Source organism: Mesoplodon densirostris, chromosome 19, assembly GCF_025265405.1.
Source record: "Mesoplodon densirostris isolate mMesDen1 chromosome 19, mMesDen1 primary haplotype, whole genome shotgun sequence".
Taxonomy (NCBI): Eukaryota; Metazoa; Chordata; class Mammalia; order Artiodactyla; family Ziphiidae; genus Mesoplodon; species Mesoplodon densirostris.
In genome coordinates this window covers 53,247,766-53,267,166 of record NC_082679.1, presented here as the reverse complement: position 1 = coordinate 53,267,166, position 19,401 = coordinate 53,247,766, and the positions used below count along the sequence as shown (strand labels likewise).

Sequence of the window (19,401 nt, the reverse complement as noted above, 5' to 3'; positions counted from 1 at the left end):
CTAGTCACAGTTATTTTAAAGTCACCATCTGATGAGTCCAATATCTGAATCATATGGAGTTTTTGCTGACTTTTTGTTTTTGGTTATTTAGTTTAGCTTAGTTCAGCTTTGTTTTGTTTTTAGCATGCCTCATAATGTTTCATTCAAAGCTGGACCATGCAGATTAAAAATTATAGAAGCTCTGAATGGTATTAATCTTTCTCCAAAAAGGTTAATTTTTCTTCTTATAGACAGAGTACTGGAGGGTCACCTTAACCCCACTGAGGCATGTTTTAAGCTTTATTAGGCCCATGGTAGTTTTGCCTTTTCTTCTAGGACAAGGTCCTTACCCCTGGGGTGTTATCCTTCCTCCTGCAATATGGCCTTTGTTCCTAGGGTGTAACACTTCTGAGGTCTCAGTTAAAAGCCAGGGGTGTTTACCAAGGCCTCTACACCTCAGCAGGGTCCAAGCTCCAAGCTGAAATCTCTCTCAATTTATTGCTCTCTCAGCTATTGTTTTCTTCAGGATTTGTTGGAGTCTGACTCTGTGCATGCACAGCTTAGGAGACAGTCAGCCACTTGAGAGAAATTTGTTCACAGATTTCTGGCTCTTTCTCTGTGGTTTCCTTCTCTCCAGTATTTTGACCTTTATGTCCCAGCCACTTGGAGGATTCTGAACTCCTACCTGTATATTTTCAGCCCAATAAGATTACTGCTTTCTGCAAGGGCTCAATTCTTCTGGGCCACAATTTGGACAGTCCCCTCAGAAAAAAATCTGGGCTGGAGCTTCCCTGTGTACTTCTCTTTTCTCAAAGATTGTAGCCCCCCATTTCCTCACTGTATTAGTTACTTTCTAACCCCTCAAAAGATATTTTATATATTTTATCTAGTTTTTATGGTTTTATTTCAGCATAAATACAAATTTGTATTTGTACTCATATTTGGGATCAGAATCCTCCCCAATTTCATGTATATATAGGGCCTGCAGGGCCTTACATGATCTGGCCCTTGATGGGTTCTCTGACTCCTTCTTCTAGTCCCCTCTTTCCTCATTTCAATGCAGCGACATAGGCCTTCATTCTGAATGCTTATTCCCTTGTCTTGAACTTGCACTCGTCATTAACCTTTGCTTTTGGAACTCTTTTGTTATGGTCTAAATGTTTTTGTCCCCCCTAAATTCATATGTTAAAATCCTAATGCCCACTGTGATGGTATTAGGAGGTGGGGCCTTTGGAGGTGCTTAGATCACGAGGGTAGAACCCTCATGAATGAGATTAGTGTTCTTATAAAAGAGATCCCACAAAGCTCCCAGCTCCTTCCACCCTGTGAGGACACAGTTAGAAGTTGGCTGTCTGCAACCCATAAGAGGGCCTTTGCCAGAACCTGACCATGCTACCACCCTGATCTTGGACCTCTAGCCTCCAGAACTGTGAGAAATAAGTTTCTGTTGTTTATAAGCCACCCAGTGTGTGCTATTTTGTTACAGAAGTCTGAACAGACTAAGTATCTTTAGATCTGCCCCCCCTTTTTTTTCACAAATTTATGCCAATTCACTCTTAACTCAATGATCACTAGCTGCCATTATATAAAATCTCCTCCCCACCCCAGTCATCCCATTTATCTTTTCTTTCTTTTTTTTTAAATATTTATTTATTTATTTGGCTGTGCCGGGTCTTAGTTGTGGCATGTGGGATCTTCGTTGCAGCATGTGGGATCTTTAGTTGCAGCATGCAAACTCTTAGTTGTGGCATGTGGGATCTAGTTCCCTAACCAGGGATCGAACCCAGGCCCCCTGCATTGGGAGTGCAGAGTCTTAGCCACTGGATCACCAGCGAAGTCCCTATCTTTTATTTTCTTCATAGTACTTATACTATCTGAAATTATCTTGCTCTTTATTCACTATCTTATTGTTTCTCTCTCATATAAGCCAGTTCTTGAGCAATGCGTGACATATTTTAAAAAATGCTCAACACATATCTATTGGATGAGTTACGGAAGTGAGGATCAAGAAACAAAGGGTACAGTAAAGGGTAAGATGAATTCCTAGTTTGTGATAGAGAAAAGTCACTGAGTCCAGGCGACCCAGGTCAGGTCAACCCTCTTCCCACTGGCCTGTGGGTTTGTGCTTTCTGTAAAGTCTGACTTGCCTGACACAGCCTGAGCTGGCCAGGTTCCCAGATTTCTCTCAGTTTCTTGCTTGTTGGTCACTGTGATTTCAAGATAGGCACATATACTCTTCCCTATCTCCAGAGGCAGTCTGTGGCTGGGTCTAGGGTTTCCTCACTGCAGGCTGTGAGATGGGCAACTGCTGCCTTCTCTTAGCGGTTTGTCAATTTCCGGCCTTAAACTGGCTTAAAAAATAAACTCCCACTTGTTGTCTGCGCACATGGAGACCCATCATTGAAAATTAATGACCATTATCCAGTGGTTAGGACTCTGGGCTTTCACTGCTGAGGGCCTGGGTTCAATCCCTAGTCGGAGAACTAAGATCACACAAGCCGCGTGGCATGGCCAAAAAAAATTAATTAATTAAACAATTAAAAAAAGTAATGACCCTAAGTGACTTTTCAAGAACTTCAGGTCTCTAGCCTGCCTGAGATTTACCTATGCCACATATCTGTTAAGGAACATGTACATTTATCTGTTCTACCCTGGGCTGTCTTAGTCAATGCTCAAGGTTGGCAGCAGCCTTCGCACCACATTATGGCAGTAGCAGGAGTGAGTTTTGGTAGAGATGTCAACTTGTCCTCATTCCTAGAGATAGAGGCCTGTGTCAGCCACAGTGGACAGTTTGTACCCCTAAAATATTCTCAGTCTCTAGTTATGTCTGGTCTGGTCTTCACTGCCCATTTGTGGGTCAAGACAGCAGAAGCTGCATTTTTGAACATGGATGACCAGTGGGGATCACATGTCCCAAGCTGCCCTCACTCCCCAACATGGTATACTGGCAGAGTGGGATAAAAGCGCATCACGCCAAGTGAGAGGCCAGGGATTCTGGTCCCAGGCTGGCAAAGTTCATCCTGGGCAGGACACTTAACCCTGCTGTGCAGAACTGTTACCATCTCTGCCGTTCTTCAGTTGAGTGAGAACCCAACTCAGGCCTGATGCATGGCTCAGATGACACAATAGATGTGAAGATGCTTTAGGAAGATAACATCTCTCCTATGGAGAAGGAGGGGATACTGGTGTTAAGTGAAACAACCATCCCTGCCTATAGTGCTTGTTGAAGATGCTGCATTCAGGTCAGCAAGACAGTTATGAGGCACAGACTTAACCTGAGGCCTCAAAGACATGTTTTGTTATTTTTTTTCCCTCCTTGAAACATGAGTTTAAATTCTGGCTTAAAATCTGGCTCACATGCAAAGGGCTTCCCAGTTTATTCATAATACTGGCTATAACTTTTGGAATTCCCTATTGTGGGCCAGGCACTTTATTATTTCTAATCTTCACAATTATACATTAGAGCTCCTCCTTTTCTTTCTCAGACGAGAAAAATGAGGGTCAGAGAAGTTAAAGGACTTTCCTAGTCTGCCGAAGAGCAAGGATTATAACAGGCTCTTTTCTCATTCTGGAACCAGTGCTCCTAACCCTGATTCAATGCTGCCTCCTTTTCTGGGTAAGAGAGGCTTTTGGGGCCGGGGGAAGGAAGCAAGGAGAAATGCAAGAGGTTCTTAGATGCCGGAATACACCTGATCGTGTAAAGTTCACCTCTACACATAAAGTTTTTTTTTCTAGTCATTGAACGGATGACATACTCTACCGGCCATCTTGATTGTGGCAATCCCAATCCTTTTTTATTTTTCTGTGACGACAACCAAGGGAATTAGGCAAAGCTGCCCTACCCAGATATCTTAAGGAGCACCAGAAACGCCCCCGGCAGAGAGCGCAGCTTTCCCGCCCGCCGAGGTCCGGGGCGTGGGCCATTCGGAGCTCGGCCACTCCCGGGCTTTGCTCCCAGCTGGCGGGTCTGAGGCAGCAGGGGAAGGGCTCGGATGTACGCCGCCGGGCGCCGCCCGACGCCCCGCCCCCTCATTTAAATACGCCGCGCCGGCGGGTGCGTCGAGCTCGCCGCGGACTCAAGATGGCGGCGTGTGGACGTGTACGGAGAATGTTCCGCTTGTCGGCGGCGCTGCAGCTACTGCTGCTCGCGGCGGCCGGGGCCGAGAAACTCCCGGGCCAGGGAGGCCACAGCCCAGGCCAGGGCCCGGGGGCAAACCTTCTGCCCCTCGGAGGGCAGCCTGGAGGCGGCGCTCTAGGGGGTCAGCTCCAGCTGCCTCAGTCAGCTCAGTTCCAGCAGCAGCAGCAGCAGCAGCAGCAGCAGCAGCAGCAGCAACAGCAGCAGCAACAACCGCCTCAGCAGCCGCAGCCGCCTTTCCCGGCGGGTGGGTCTCCGGCCCGGCGGGGCGGATCAGGGCCTGGCGGGGCTGGCGGGGGCTGGAAGCTGGCGGAGGAAGAGTCCTGCAGGGAGGACGTGACCCGTGTGTGTCCCAAGCATACCTGGAGCAACAACCTGGCGGTGCTGGAGTGCTTGCAGGACGTGAGGGAGGTGAGGAGGCAGGACGGGGCCGGGAGGTCCAGGCCTGGTGCGGGCCCGACGGTGTCGCCGGCCTTGGAAGCCGCTGACGACGGTCTGCTGCTTCTCTCGCTTCCTCTGAGCTGCGCTCGCTCCTTCCCTCTCTGCCCCTCGCTCCCCGGCGCATTCCAAGAAAGGGACCCCACCCCCACCTTTCATTACCTCTGGGTGCGGGGGTCTGGGACGCAGACCCCAGCTCCCGGCTGCAGTCGGCGAAGGCCCAGAGCGTGTTTATATTTGCTCCGGTCTTTTGTGTGATGCTCTAAGCGCGGTGGCTCCTCGGTGAAAACCTGTTTAGGATTTTGCCATCCGTTTCGACTTGGATAATTTGTAGCAACCCTTTTAAACATGAAAAATGGTTGGCGTACTTCAGCTGTTAAAGAATGCCCTGCTGTTTATTGGCAGTAGATAATGTTTGTTTAGGTAACTGGTTCTATTCTGATGTGTATTGTAGACAGCAACCGAATTTACTGTCTTTACCCTATTCTTTTGTAATTCAAAAATTCCTATTATTTACCAGCTGCTGAAGCTAATATATGCTTTTTTCCCCCTTCTTCTGCTTCTTCATTTCTTTTGGTCAATTTGTAATGAATCTCAAGTGTAAGCTATTACTCCAAGTGATTTAGAGTCCCAGAGCTTGAAAAGTTGGGGCAGTATTTGAAGATGGATTGTGGGGTCTTTGCCTTTTTGACGTCTGAATATGATTTTAACAGTACCTTTTAATACAGTCTAGGTTTGATGTTGTTTGATGTGATTCAGTTAAGTAACAGAGAATTTCTTCTCTGGATTTAATGCTACAGACGTAAGTGCATTTTTGACAGTTACCAAAGTTTGGGAGCAAATCTGGTAGGGATACTTTTATTTTAAGGTTTAGGTATATAGAATTAGGCCCAAAGGTTGACAGAAAGAAGCCACCGCTGGATAATATTTTATTTGGGAAATTGTTAAGAGAATTGTCTAAGGTGTTCATGGTCATAGGAAAACCACTGGCTTGTAGAAAAATGCTAGTTTTGGCAGTTTTTTCCCCCCTCATCCCCCTGTGATATTTGCTCTGGTATTCCACGCAGAGTAATTCACAGGAGGAAAAGATATACATGCTCAGGAGACAGCGAGAAGGGAAATTTCTAGAGCCACCAGAAATGTGGGGCCTTAGATGACTTATCTACAATTTGAAAACTAGGAAGATAATCCCTTGTTATTCTTTATTCTTCAACTACTCCTCTAGTCCATAACAGCTATGATTCTTAACTCTGTCAAGCTTCTTGAAATTTTCTAGTTGGGCTTCGAGGATATATAATAGATGCTGTTCTCTCAAACTAGGATCCTAATATTGACGACCAAACATTTGGTTAAGCAGTTTGTGGTAGAAACAGGATGTTATTAGGGAAAGTGGCAAAAAGTGGCCCATTCAAGGAGTACGTGTCTCTTTACGTGCCTTAGGGACATTTGGAAACAGTCACTCACAGGAGCAGTCTTCCTTTGTCATGCATATAGAAGTGTACAGCAGCATATATAATCTATAAATAACTTAGCTTTGACCACCTTTGGAGTCTGTTTAATTTGGTAGGTACTATCTTTCTTGCATTAGTTAGTGTAAAGAACCTGGCCTGAAAATGCAGTCCCTGCTCCACCTTTGAGTGTAAGATTCTCAGCAGGGGTATTCTTTTGGTAACTACATTTTTCTTCCTTTATAGGGATTTAAACTCTTTGAAGGTAGTTACTAGGTCCTGTATTTCCTTTGTAACTTTTCGGAGTACCTAATTCAGTGCTGAGACTCAGTGAATAGTGTTGACTGATTGAAGGTGAGTAAGCTAATGGAGCCCGTTTTATGCTCTAGAGAAAGAAAAGGTGTCATGTAAATTGGAAGAGGAGGTTTGGGGGGAGCAGGGGTTTCCAAATTTCCAATTTAATTAATTTTCCTCCAATTTTATATACATAAAAATTGAAAGAATAGTATCATGAACAGCTGTGTATATTTTTTAGGAGGTGGAGCTATTTTTAAACTACTTCTTTTTTCCTTTAAAGACAGCAAAAAGAAATTTTATTCCACTTAGAGAATTAGTTAAATCTCAATTATGTGTTTGAAAGAGCATAACGATTAAAAAAGTAAACTAGCTAGGCGCATTTGAAGTGAAAGTGTGGAATATGTTTTGTATGTGCTTTTTGGTAAGTAGGACAGTTTGATAGGAAAGTAGACGTTTGTGCTTCTGTATCCCTTTGGATACATATTTGGGGAAGATTGTTCTCTGTGTTCTTGCTATTAGAATTATGAAAAGGAAAAGCATGTGAGTATTTAAATGGTAGTATAGTAAACCACATTTTTATTTTGAAACAACGTGGGTAGGTTAAGTCTTAAGTTCAGATATTTTAAGGTTCTCTTTAGTGTTCAAAGTTATGTACTAATTCACTTAGAGAATCTATTTGAAGATATTTATACTTACCTTTAAATAATTTCAGCGGATACTTTCCGTTTGTCTAATGCATCATATGCCACCAAATTAAAATTTTATGTGTGAACTATATTAAAACTGCACATAGACTAAGATTAGTTCACAGCTTTTTCTCCTTTTGGCCACTATTTTAAGGCTATATGTTGTGGGGGATTCTTTTTTTAACCCTCTCAGCTGAGTCATACTTTTTAAAAGGTGAAGTATACCCAGCGGGCCCCCTGTTACATAGTGGGTATATTAGCAGTAATGATGGATAGTAGTCCTGGTTACGTGGTGTGTATGTATATGAAGTTAGTAGTAGTTCTAGTTATAAGAATATATAACTAGAAAGTATAAGGGTAAAAAGGAAAAATACATCCTGGGCTGTTCTACCAGGTGGAGGAGAAGTAATATCAAAGGTATTACTGTCAAGTATTTGATAAAGAGATAAGACATGCTGTATGTTGAGAGTAATTTTAAAATAATTTATATTTTTTTGGCTGAAATGACCAACAGTATCTTTTTCTTTTTCTTTTAATAAATTTATTTATTTATTTTTGGCTGTGTTGGGTGTTCGTTGCTGCGTGCAGGCTTTCTCTAGTTGCGGCGAGCAGGGGCTACTCTTCGTTGTGGTGCACGGGCATCTCATTGTGGTGGCTTCTGTTGTTGCAGAGCACGGGCTTTAGGCGCGCGGTCTTCAGTAGTTGTGGCGCACGGGCTTAGTTGCACCGCGGCATGTGGGATCTTCCCGGACCAGGGCTCAAACCTGGGTCCCCTGCTTTGGCAGGCAGATTCTTAACCACTGTGCCACCAGGGAAGTCTTAACCACTGTGCCACCAATAGTATCTTGTGTTTAGAAGTTGCAGATGGAGATGTTGGTTCTTTAGAAGTTTATTAGTGATGTGCATAGTTTTTCTTAGGTTGTTTTTTTTTGTTGTTTGATTTAAAAAAAGAAGAAACAAAAAACTTTATAATATGGAAAATTTCAAACATAAACACAAATAGAGAGAATAGTATGATGACTCCCCACATACGCATCACCCAGCTTCAGCTAGCCTCACTTTTTTTTTTTTTTTAATCACAGGGGTTGGGAGAAGGGATTTTTTTTTTTTTTTTTGCGGTACGTGGGCCTCTCTCTGTTGTGGCCTCTCCCGTTGCGGAGCACAGGCTCCGGACGCGCAGGCTCAGTGGCCATGGCTCACAGGTCCAGCCGCTCCACGGCATGTGGGATCTTCCCGGACTGGGGCACGAACCCATGTCCCCTGCATCGGCAGGCGGACTCCCAACCACTTCGCCACCACGGAAGCCCGAGAATGGATATTTTAAAGCAAGTTCCAGACACTGTCATTTCTGTTATAAATACTTCAGTGTGACTCTCTGATAAGGACTTAAAAAAAAAAAAACAGAACCTAATTGTTATTTTTTTAGTATTTGAAAGCATTATGAGTATTTCTTCTGAATTTCTTGGTACCTTGTCTTGATATATCAGTTTCAGTTTATAAATTTGTGACCACTATCTCTAAACTATGCACACACAGAGTGAATACTTTGTAAAACTTGTTTAAGATGGACTACTTTACATATTGAACAGGAATATTTCAACATTACAAACTGTAAACTTACTTTCAAACTCATAGGTGAACATTTTCTTTTTCTATTCTTAGCCTTTCTCTTAACTATACGTATCCTAAGATAGTATGCCATAATATCTGTATTATCTCATTTATCCTGTGAGGTGAATAGTGTTATTATCTTAGTTGAGAAACAGGCTCAGAGAGATGAAGTAATTTGTCCAGTGTTGTATCCTAAGTTGTAGGGGTGGTATTCAGTAAGTTCTCCTTGACTTCAAAGATTGTATTCTTTCTAATCTGCCATGGATGGTGGCAGCTAGGGAAATTAGTATGTGGCTGTTGAGAACGCCAGGGGTTCATAAGTGCACACAAAAGGAGAAGAGTCACCTGGAATTAGAATCCTCTTTTCTTCACTACCAAGAACAACTGGGTAGGAGCAGCATCTTTGCATTGGAGTATTACAGATTCCTCAGGTGGACAAACTGGCATTATTAGACAAAGCTAATTTAATTACTAGTCTGAGTCCATTACAAGTAGAGTTTCTGCTTCATGAAAAGATTTTCAGATCCCATCTCACCTTAAGCAGGATTTGTACTAGTATAATGGAAGAATTTAGATATATTCCCCTACTATTTGTATTGAATCAATGGAACACCACACAGAGTAAACTAGGACTAGTCTCAGTTTCCTCATGTGTTAAATGAGAGGTTTGGGAAATAGTACGATTTCTAAGATTCCTATTATTTAACCTTTATGAGTTGTTTCCTGTGTATATTCTCTGTATGTATGTATTTTATAGTTTCTAGGATTTATATGTGTGCCATTTCCTGGTTCCTTATTCATTCACGGGTGGAATAGTGAAATGAATAATGCAAACAGCAGTTAATCCAAACATCGTTTGGCTTTAGGATACATTATGATTGTTTTGTTTGAGCCAATATGGAATTTCCTTCTATGCTGACTCTCAGTGGTTGGAAACAGTCTCACCACATAATCAAGGCATTATTGATCTCCTATTATGCACTTAGCATTGTAGAAGAACACTACTACTTTAAGACACTACCATTGCTTACAGTTGGTTTGATAAATGGAATTGTGATCAAGAAACAGTTATATGGGCTTCCCTGGTGGTGCAGTGGTTGAGAGTCCGCCTGCCGATGCAGGGGACATGGGTTCGTGCCCCGGTCCGGGAGGATCCCACGTGCCGCGGAGCGGCTGGGCCCGTGAGCCATGGCCGTTGGGCCTGTGCATCCGGAGCCTGTGCTCCGCAACGGGAGAGGCCACAACAGTGAGAGGCCCGCGTACAGCAAAAAAAAAAACAAAAAAACCCCCCCAAAACACACAAAAAACAGTTATTTAAGAGAGTGTTCGGGCTTCTCTGGTGGCGCAGTGTTTGAGAGCCCGCCTGCCGATGCAGCGGACACGGGTTCGTGCCCCGGTCCGAGAAGATCCCACATGCCACGGAGCGGCTGGGTCCGTGAGCCATGGCCGCCGAGCCTGCGCGTCCGGAGCCTGTGCTCCGCAACGGGAGAGGCCACAACAGTGAGAGGCCCGCGTACCGCAAAAAAAAAAAAAAAAGAGAGAGAGTGTTCATCACTTGGTGTCACACAGACAGTAAATTCTTTAGGGCAATGAAAAGAGCACAAAATTAGGATTTAGACTTGGATGGAACTCCGCTCTGCTACTCTTGGCTTAAAAATCTTATCACTTTTTTTTACCCTTAAGTAGGGACAGTTTAGCCCTGTTGTAAGTGAAGATATACATGAGTTCTTGAGTTTGATGTGCTAGTTATATTTTTCTTTTTTATGTTAAACAAACTATGTTACCGTTAAAGTAGGCAGTCCTAACACATACCACCAGAAATCATCTTGCTTTACCACCTATGGTACATGCTTTGGACAATTCTAAGACTGGATTATCGCTTAAGATCCTTCCAGCTCTGGTACTTTGCGATTCTGTCATCTGTAGAAATACAAAACCTTGCAAGGGAATCATAAGCACAAGTGAAAAGGGAAGACGCTTTGAGACATGAAGGGGGCTGCACTGACTGTGCTGAAGTAGAGAGTTGGAGACGTTTTTCAGAGCCCAGATGATAAAGCACCACTGGCTTGTTCTCCACGTAAAGCCCAGAAATGGGATTTGTTTTTATCCCTGAGATAAAAATATGCCCACAGATAAATGAGTTACCTGTAAAATAGCACTGTCACTTACGGAAGGAACTTTTTAAGGAGCCTCTTGATAAGACTGCTTTACAGTATATAGTTGCTGAATAATTTCATTGCTCTTTGGAAGAAAATAAAATACTCTGTCAGTCCAAGAGATAAGATGATACATTTCTCCTAATGTATTCAAAACAAATTTCATCAGCAACAATCCTCCCAAAAAACTTCTCTTGCTTATATGAGAAATGTATGTAGTATTTTAAAAAGAAGCAGTTAAAATGGCTTGTAGGGGGCTTCCCTGGTGGCGCAGTGGTTGAGAGTCTGCCTGCCGATGCTAGGGGACGTGGGTTCGTGCCCCGGTCCGGGAAGATCCCACATGCCGCGAGCGTCTGGGACCGTGAGCCATGGCCGCTGAGCTTGCGCGTCCGGAGCCTGTGCTCCGCAATGGGAGAGGCCACAACAGTGAGAGGCCCGCGTACCACAAAAAAAAAAAAAATGGCTTGTAGGATGTCATGCAAATTAATTTTTCTTCCTTCAGCAAACATTTATTGAATACATACTGTGTACAAGACACTGTGCTTAGTGTTAAAGGTTACAAATATATGATAATACCTAGCATTTATCGAGGGCTTTTTGTGTGCCCTGCCTTAAGGGACCAGATGCTCTCTAGGTGTTATATCTCATTTAATCCTATGAGAGATATATCATTAGTATTATTTTAATTATTACTATTTTTTAAATGAAGGAACTCTCTCAGGGCCAGTAAGTAGTGGAATTGATATTTGAAAGCAAGTCTGTCCAACTGTAAAATGGCTCATTTCCCCTCCCCCTTTGCCTGTGGTAGTCCAGTGTGGTAGTCACCAGCTATATATGTTGCTACTGAGCAGTTGAAATATGAGTAGTCTGAGTTGAGATGTGCTGTAAGTGTAAAATGCACACTTGATTTTGAAGACTTAGAACACACAGGAAGGTAAGCTGTCTCAATTTTTGGGGGGTAGGGGTGCGCTGCACAGCTTGCAGGATCCTAGTTCCCCCACCAGCAATCGAAACCGGGACCTCGACAGTGAAAGCACAGAGCCCCAACCACTGTACTGCCAGGGAATTCCTGTCTCAGTTTTTATATTGATTACATGTTTAAATGATAATATTTTGGATATATTGGGTTAAAAACATTATTAAAGCCAGTTTTACTTTTTATTTTTTAATGTGACTACTAGAAGACATAAAGTAATATATGTGGCTTCCATTATATTTCTGTTGGACAGCACTCATCTGGAAGAAGAAAAAGGTATCTGTATTAAAACTATAATACAAGTTATAAAGTAGTAAGTACCATAAGAGAAAGATAAATTAAATGCTATGTGCATATCGTAGAGGAAATGGTTGGGAGAATCAGAAAAAAACTCTTCACTGCTTTTCAGTCTTAAATCGATGTTCGTATCATGAAATTCTTAATTTAGCCACCTTAAAATGCCTGGTTAGTAGATGGATGTCATTTTCCTCATGCCGACTTTATGAGTTGTAAAGGGGTACAGTAGCTCCTTCAGATTAAGAGGAGCTGTACTCATAAAACTGGAAGCCAGTAAGTGACTCATCTTTATTTGATTGAGTTAGATATATTTAAAACTTAAGAAAGAATGTCAAGTGATGGCCCTCAGAACTGTGCCAGTACTAACCCTTGTATCTGCATTAAAATAGAGTGTGGAGGAACAAGAAGTGTGGACTGGAATCTAAAAACAATGAATTAAGAGAACCAGACATTTATTTTCATTCAGTTTTAATAATTTTACTGAAATTAGAATATTATGTTAGAGCGACTGCATGGTGTTTACAGTACCTCTAAATTCTCCTATTGAAGCCTTGAATAACATTATAACTCTGTACAGGGGGAGTCAAGGTGAAAATGGGTACTTGGTTGAATTCCTGGATCTGTATCCTTGTAAAATAGAACAAAGAACAAACTCTTAAAGCATTTTTGTGTTCCTTTAAAAAAAAAAAATGATGTATACTTAAAATCATAAGGAAGATAAACAGTGAAGTGAAATGATATGTGAGAGAAATTAACCAGGAGAATGTGCATATGTTATAAATCAATTCAAATGCAGAGTTACCAAAAAAAAAATGAAAGAGAAAAACCATGTTTAAAGAAAATGCTCTGATGTCTAGGAAGGTTTCATTTGTAATTTAACTTAACATAGAAAGACAGACTGCAAGTCACTTAACAGAATTCCCAAAGTTCCTATGCTGGCCAAATCAGCTCCGTAATGTGATAAACAACATAAAGTGAACAGAAACTTCAAGGAGGGAGAAGGGAATATAATGGAGAGTTTTAATCACACACAAAGTCTGCCATTTGTTAATTAATGCCATCTACTGCGCATACTTGTTGCACATGAAATAATCAGCAGAGATAAGGTCCTATAGTCATGTGGAGCTCATCATAGGAGGAGCAGTGTGGTGAGTGGTAAAAGAGTGGGCTCTGGAACTGCAGTCCTGGATTCAAATCCTAGCTCACTTACCACTTACTGTGACCTTGGACAGATTTATCTCTTCAGCCTTCACTTTTCTTATGTGTAAAATTGAGGTATAAAACCACTCCCACAGGGTTATGAAGAGGATGAAAAAAATATAAATATATAGAGCATCCATCAAATTGCCCTTGCCCATCAGTGGTCTTTCTGCCCTTTGTTGTTGCAGATGACGTCCTTCAAGATATGGCTTTATGTTCACTGTCTTAAGAGAAATCTGAAGTAAATTGTAATGTGCCACACCTTTTATTATAATCCTTCCAAGGCTTCTTCAAGAAAGCTGTAGTTGAACTTACTTGAAGAGTAGTAAGGTCAAAAACTTTTTATAGGACTTCCCTGGTGGCTCAGTGGTTAAGAATGCGCCTGGGGCCTCCCTGGTGGCGCAAGTGGTTGAGAGTCCGCCTGCCGATGCAGGGGATACGGGTTCGTGCCCCGGTCTGGGGGGATCCCATATGCCGCGGAGCGGCTGGGCCCGTGAGCCATGGCCGCTGAGCCTGCGCGTCCGGAGCCTGCGCGTCCGGAGCCTGTGCTCCGCAGCGGGGGAGGCCACAACAGTGAGAGGCCCGCATACCGCAAAAAAAAAAAAAAAAAAAAAAAAAAAAAAAGAATGCGCCTGCCAGTGCAGGGGACATGGGTTCGAGCCCTGGTCCGGGAAGATCCCACATGTTGCGGAGCAACTAAGCCCGTGCACCACAACTACTGAGCCTGCGCTCTAGAGCCTGTGAGCCACAGCTACTGAGCCCGAGTGCCACAACTACTGAAGTCCACACGCCTAGAGCCCCGTGCTCTGCAACAAGAGAAGCCACCCAATAAGAAGCCCGGGAACTGCAACGAAGAGTAGCCCCTACTCACCGCAACTAGAGAAAAGCCCGCGCGCAGCAACAAAGACCCAAGGCAGCCAAAAATAAAAATAAATAAATAAATAAAATTTTATTTAAAAAAAAATAAAGGTAGTATTTAAAAAAAAAACACAACTTTTTGTAGAGTCTTTACCAGGTATTTAAAATGTGTACACTTTGAGGTTGTGGAGTGCAAAGGAGTGAATTCTCTGGGTGAAGGAATTCAGTTCTACCAAATGTGCTTTCATTCTCTTGGCCTAAATGATGCCTAAATTTGGAATATACTGCTTATCAGACAAAGGAAATCTCTGTTCTTTGATATAAGAGGAAAAAAATTAGTTCTTCTATTTCTGAAGACTGTGTTGCTTAAAACATCCTCCCTCTGTAGAATGGAATGACTAAGTAACTTTTATTAGCTGAGAAACAGAAGGCATTGATTGTTATCTTTTTGCCCTTTGTAAAACCAGATAAATATAAAAATCACTTAAATTTTCCTGAACGTTGGCAACTTTTCAGAGGGAAAGTAATATGTAAGGACTTTTATGTTGGTAAGGTGGGAACATTTTCTGGCCTATGAAACAGTCTATATTGAAGTATAAATACATAAATTAACCATACATTAAGGACAGCACAATATATTCTCAGTATGTAAGCCTTCTTTCTGAGGTAATTAGGTAGTAGAGTTAGTTTTGAATAGTTTTGAAATAGACAAAATTCCACAATCTCGGGACTTCCCTGGGGTCCAGTGGTTAAGACTCTGCGCTCCCAGTGTAGGGGGCACGGGTTCAATCCCTGGTGGAACTAAGATCCCACATGCCACATGGTGTGGCAAAAAAAAAAAAAAAAAAAAAAAAATCCACAATCTCTTATTCAAACTCTGATTTGCTAGATTAGGACCTGACATGTGTATAGATAAAAGCTTTTAGTGTGTAGAGTTGTTGGTTTTCTTTTTTTAAATCATTATAAGAAGTTAAAAGAATTTATACGATTGTATATTGATTTTCAACTTGAAAGTATCATCTGAAACAGGAGAAATTAGAGCAGTGAAAGCGGAAGTCGGAAGAGATTGGTACGGTTCCCTTCCTCTTTTGGAAACAAATTCACATTCTTTAGCCCATGGTCTCAGGCTGCTTCTCCATTCTCCAGCCCTGCTTCCCACCAGCTCTGTACATGATATCCTACTGTTCACTACCTTTCCCCCAAGTCGTTTAATGGTATTGGCTTCCAGAGAGTGCCAGTTACAGCTGTTGAGTTTTTATGTAAATATTTTGTTGGCAAAGATTTTATATTCAGTGATTTGAGAAGTACCTGCCCCAGACTGTTGCTCATTACCTTTCCCTTTGCACAGTCCACTGCCCCTACCCCCTACCAGTTCTCCTTTAAGCATTGTTTTCTGGCTTGTTTTTACTAGCAGGCTGAACCATAAGAATTACTAATATTTGATCATACTTGATTTATAAAAAGCAGTTTCATATGGTTCAGTCTGTTGTTCATCTTGCTCAGGTTTTGAGTAAGCAGTATATGCTTCTGTAGCAATATCATTGTTTCCTTTTGTATCATCTTAAACTCTAGAGACAGGAGAAATTTAGTCATTTTAGTGTAGGGTTTTCCCCTTGGGAGTCTTCCTGAAATTTTTTTCCCAGCTTCTCATTTGGTGTATCTGCCCCTAGGACCAAAAGAAGAGAACCAGTGTAGATTGTTTTATATTTTTACTCATTCATTTGTGAAATATTTACTGAGCACTCACTGTAGGGGTTAATTAATAAGCAAGATGATTATTTGGCATAAAAAAAGGTGGCATGAGAGTTTTGTTTCTTAAAAAATAATGTATTCCGAAAAACTTTTCTTACTTCTCTTACAATAGGGGAAATGTGGAACCAGGTATAAATGTCAGGGAAGAACTCACCAAATATACTTGGCTTTTTAAAAATTGAGTATTGACCTAACAACCTTCTTCCTAAATATTTAGTTACTCTGAGTTAAGTTGCTAGCTAACATTTAGTTTATGGAACCCTTTTAATCTCATTTGCAGTTCTTTTTTTTTTTCTTTTTGCGGTTTGCGGGCCTCTCACTGTCGTGGCCTCTCCCGTTGCGGAGCACAGGCTCTGGACGCGCAGGCCCAGCGGCCATGGCTCACGGGCCCAGCCGCTCCGCGGCATGTGGGATCCTCCCAGATCGGGGCACGAACCCGTCCGTATCCCCTGCATCGGCAGGCGGACTCTCAACCACTGCGCCACCAGGGAGGCCCCTCATTTGCAGTTCTTGATAATGGTATGTGGTAGATAGGACAGATATCAGCCGTATTTTATAGACAGAAAAACCACAAGAATCAGATGGATTATGATTTGGCCAAGTCTTGTAAGTATTAAGAAACGGAGCTTAGACGCCAACTCAAGCCTTTTTAAATTTAAAGCCTCTGTTTTTCCGTGTTACCACATTGCTTCTCTGATAATTTTCACATTTACATAAATGATATATTTTCATATTTTTAATTATTTTTATAGCCCATTTTTATTTAAATCTGCCAACAAATATTTGAACACATACTGTATGCCCCTATTTCTTAAAATAATTTTTCTGTTCTCCTCTCCTGGGCGCTAATCTTACACAGGTTAAATTACTTGCTGTCGTCTCACAATCATGAGGCTCTTTTCTTTACCCTCCTCTCCCCACCAGCAGTGGGGTTGGGGGTTTTTTTCCCCCTCTGTTTCATTTTGGATTATTACTATTGCTGTATTTTTAGGTTCATAGGTCTTTTCTTCTGTGGTTTCCAGTCTGCTGTTAGTGCCATCTGTCCAGTATATCTTTTATTTTAGATACTCTATTTTTCATCTGTAGAGGTTTGATTTGGATCTTACATATATATTCCATTTCTCTCTTCGTTATGTTCATATTTTCCTTTACAACCTTGAATGCGTTTGTAATAGCTGTTTTAAAAAGGTCCTCATCTGCTAATTCCATCATCTGTCATTTCTTGGTCTTTTTCCACTGATTAATTTTTCTTGTGGTCACATTCCTACTTCTTTGCATGTGTGGTGATTTTTTTTATTGGGTGTTGGTCATTGTGCATTTTACATCTTTGCTGAATTTGGTCGAATTCCCTTAAAGAGTGTTAGATTTTGTCTGGCACACAGGTTACATGGAGATCAGTTTGATCCTTTTGAGGCTTGCTTTTAAACTTTGTTAGGGCAAGTCCAGAGCAGCCTTTAGTCTATGTCTACTTTAATTCTACTGCTGAGATGTGACTCTTCTGGGACTCTACCCAATGTCCCAAGTTATGTGAGGTCTCTCCTTTCTGGTTGGTGGGAATGAACTACTCCCTGCCTTGTGAGCTTCAAGAATTATTTGGCGTATTTGCTTTTCAGTGTTTCGTTTCCCACTGTACACACATAGGATAGGATTTGACTCAGGGCGGTCCCTCTGAAGATCTCCTGGGATCTTTGTACAGCTCTCCTTTCCATTATTCTCTCTGTCTTGCAAATTCTGGCTGCCTTCGATCCCCTGAACTTTGATTTCTCTCCTCTACTCAGCAAGTACACTAGAGTCTGTTTGGGTTCCTCCTCCCTGTGCTGCAGCCTAGAAACCACCTCCTGGCAGTAAGATGGGGTGGTCTTCAGGCTCACATTGTTTCACTTCTCTCAGGGATCATAGGCTTATGCTGCCTGTTGTCCAGTGACTGAAAATTATTTCATATATTTTGTCTAGTTGTTAATTACTCTGAGGGCAATTTCTGTGGTAAGTAATCCTTTGTGAGCAGAAGTAGAAATCACCATCCCTTGAAGTTTATCTTCTGACCTATCAAATGGAAATGAATAAAAGAATTTGTTAGAAAAGGAGATTGAGCATTATTTATTAAAATTGCAAATGTATATATCTGTCTTTTGAGCTAACAATCCTACTTCTGAAAATCTATACATAACAGTATGATCAGTGTGTAGGAGGTATTTAATTGAAGTTTTTTTTTTTTGTAATAGCAAACAATTGGAAACAACCTAACACCCTTCAGTAAGGAAGTGATTAAATAAATTTACTGTGCATCAATACAATGAACTCTTGTATTACTGTGGAAAAGAAACTCTTTATGTCAAGTATGGAAAGAGCTCCAAGATCTGTGACTAAATTAAGAAAGTAAAGTTACCGCTTTGTATAGTATACTACCTTTTTTACAATCAAAGGGGAAAAATAAGAATAACAATATTTATTAATATTTGCTTGTATCTGCATTAGAATGCTCCAGAGGGTACAGAAGAAATTAGGGCTAATGGAGGATAAGAATGGGTGGGAAACTTTCCACTCTATTCTTTATATTTTTGACTTTTTTTCTTTTTGGCTGTGCCGTGTGGCTTGTGGGATCGTAGTTCCCCAACCAGGGATTGAACCCAGGCCCATGGCAGTGGAAGTGCCGAGTCCTAACCACTGACCACCAGGGAATTTACTATATTTTTGATTTTTTAAAAAAATATTTGAGCTGTATGTATGTGTTACCCATTTAACTTTTTTTTTTAAATTAAGATAAAGACCTTTTTTTTTCCCCATTGCTCATGTTGACTAAACTATCTCAGTATGAGAGTTCCACAGGTATAATTTCATTTTGTGCCAAGGTCAGCTTGTTTGTAACTGGGTTGAGCCAAGCCTTTCACCAACTTAGAAGATAAAAGATTTCCTTAATGTATTATTTAGGGCAAAACTAACTGCCATACCAAACCCCAAACTACCAGTGGCTTACCGCAAGAGAAGTTGTGGAAGACTGTCAGCCATCTGGTGATCGGGAGACCCTGGTTCCTCCCGACTTGTGGTCCTATTTCCTAGGGCTTTAGAGTCTTCCACTTTCAGGCAGACAAGAGAATTAGAAACCCTGCCTGCTGCTTTTTCTTTCTTTTTTTTTTTTAAGTCCTTATTACCCTTCCTTCCATATAATTGACATACCATAAAATTCAACCACAAGTTCTTTTTTTTTTATTTTGGGCTGCGTTGGATCTTCGACGGTGTACGTGAGCTTTCTCTAGTTGTGGCGAGTGGGGGCTACGCTTCACTGCAGTGCTTGGGCTTTTCATTTCTCATTGCGGTGGCTTCTCTTGTTGTGGAGCACGGGCTCTAGGCACGTGGGCTTCAGTAGCTGTGGCTCACGGGCTTAGTTGCTTCGCAGCATGTGGGATCTTCCTGAACCAGGGCTCGAACCCGTGTTCCCTGCATTGGCAGGCAGATTCTTAACCACTGCACCACTAGGGAAGTCCCCCAACCACAAGTTCTTAAAAGCCCTGGCCTCGAGGTGATCAACTCTTTTGTTCACATTCCACAGGCGAGAACTCTTCACATGCAG

The 19,401-nt window shown here is 41.9% G+C and overlaps 1 protein-coding gene across 2 annotated transcripts in view; it reads left to right on the top strand.

The window, feature by feature from the left end:
• The first annotated feature begins 4,028 nt into the window (after window positions 1-4,028).
• The window catches only part of GLG1 (golgi glycoprotein 1), a 150,663-nt gene continuing 135,290 nt past the window's right edge, over window positions 4,029-19,401 (top strand). For both annotated transcript variants that reach the window (XM_060083047.1, XM_060083046.1), the window contains exon 1: window positions 4,029-4,525. In XM_060083047.1, the coding sequence (XP_059939030.1) occupies window positions 4,061-4,525 (465 nt within the window). In that variant the 5' untranslated portion in view covers window positions 4,029-4,060. The remainder of the gene's footprint in view (window positions 4,526-19,401) is intronic.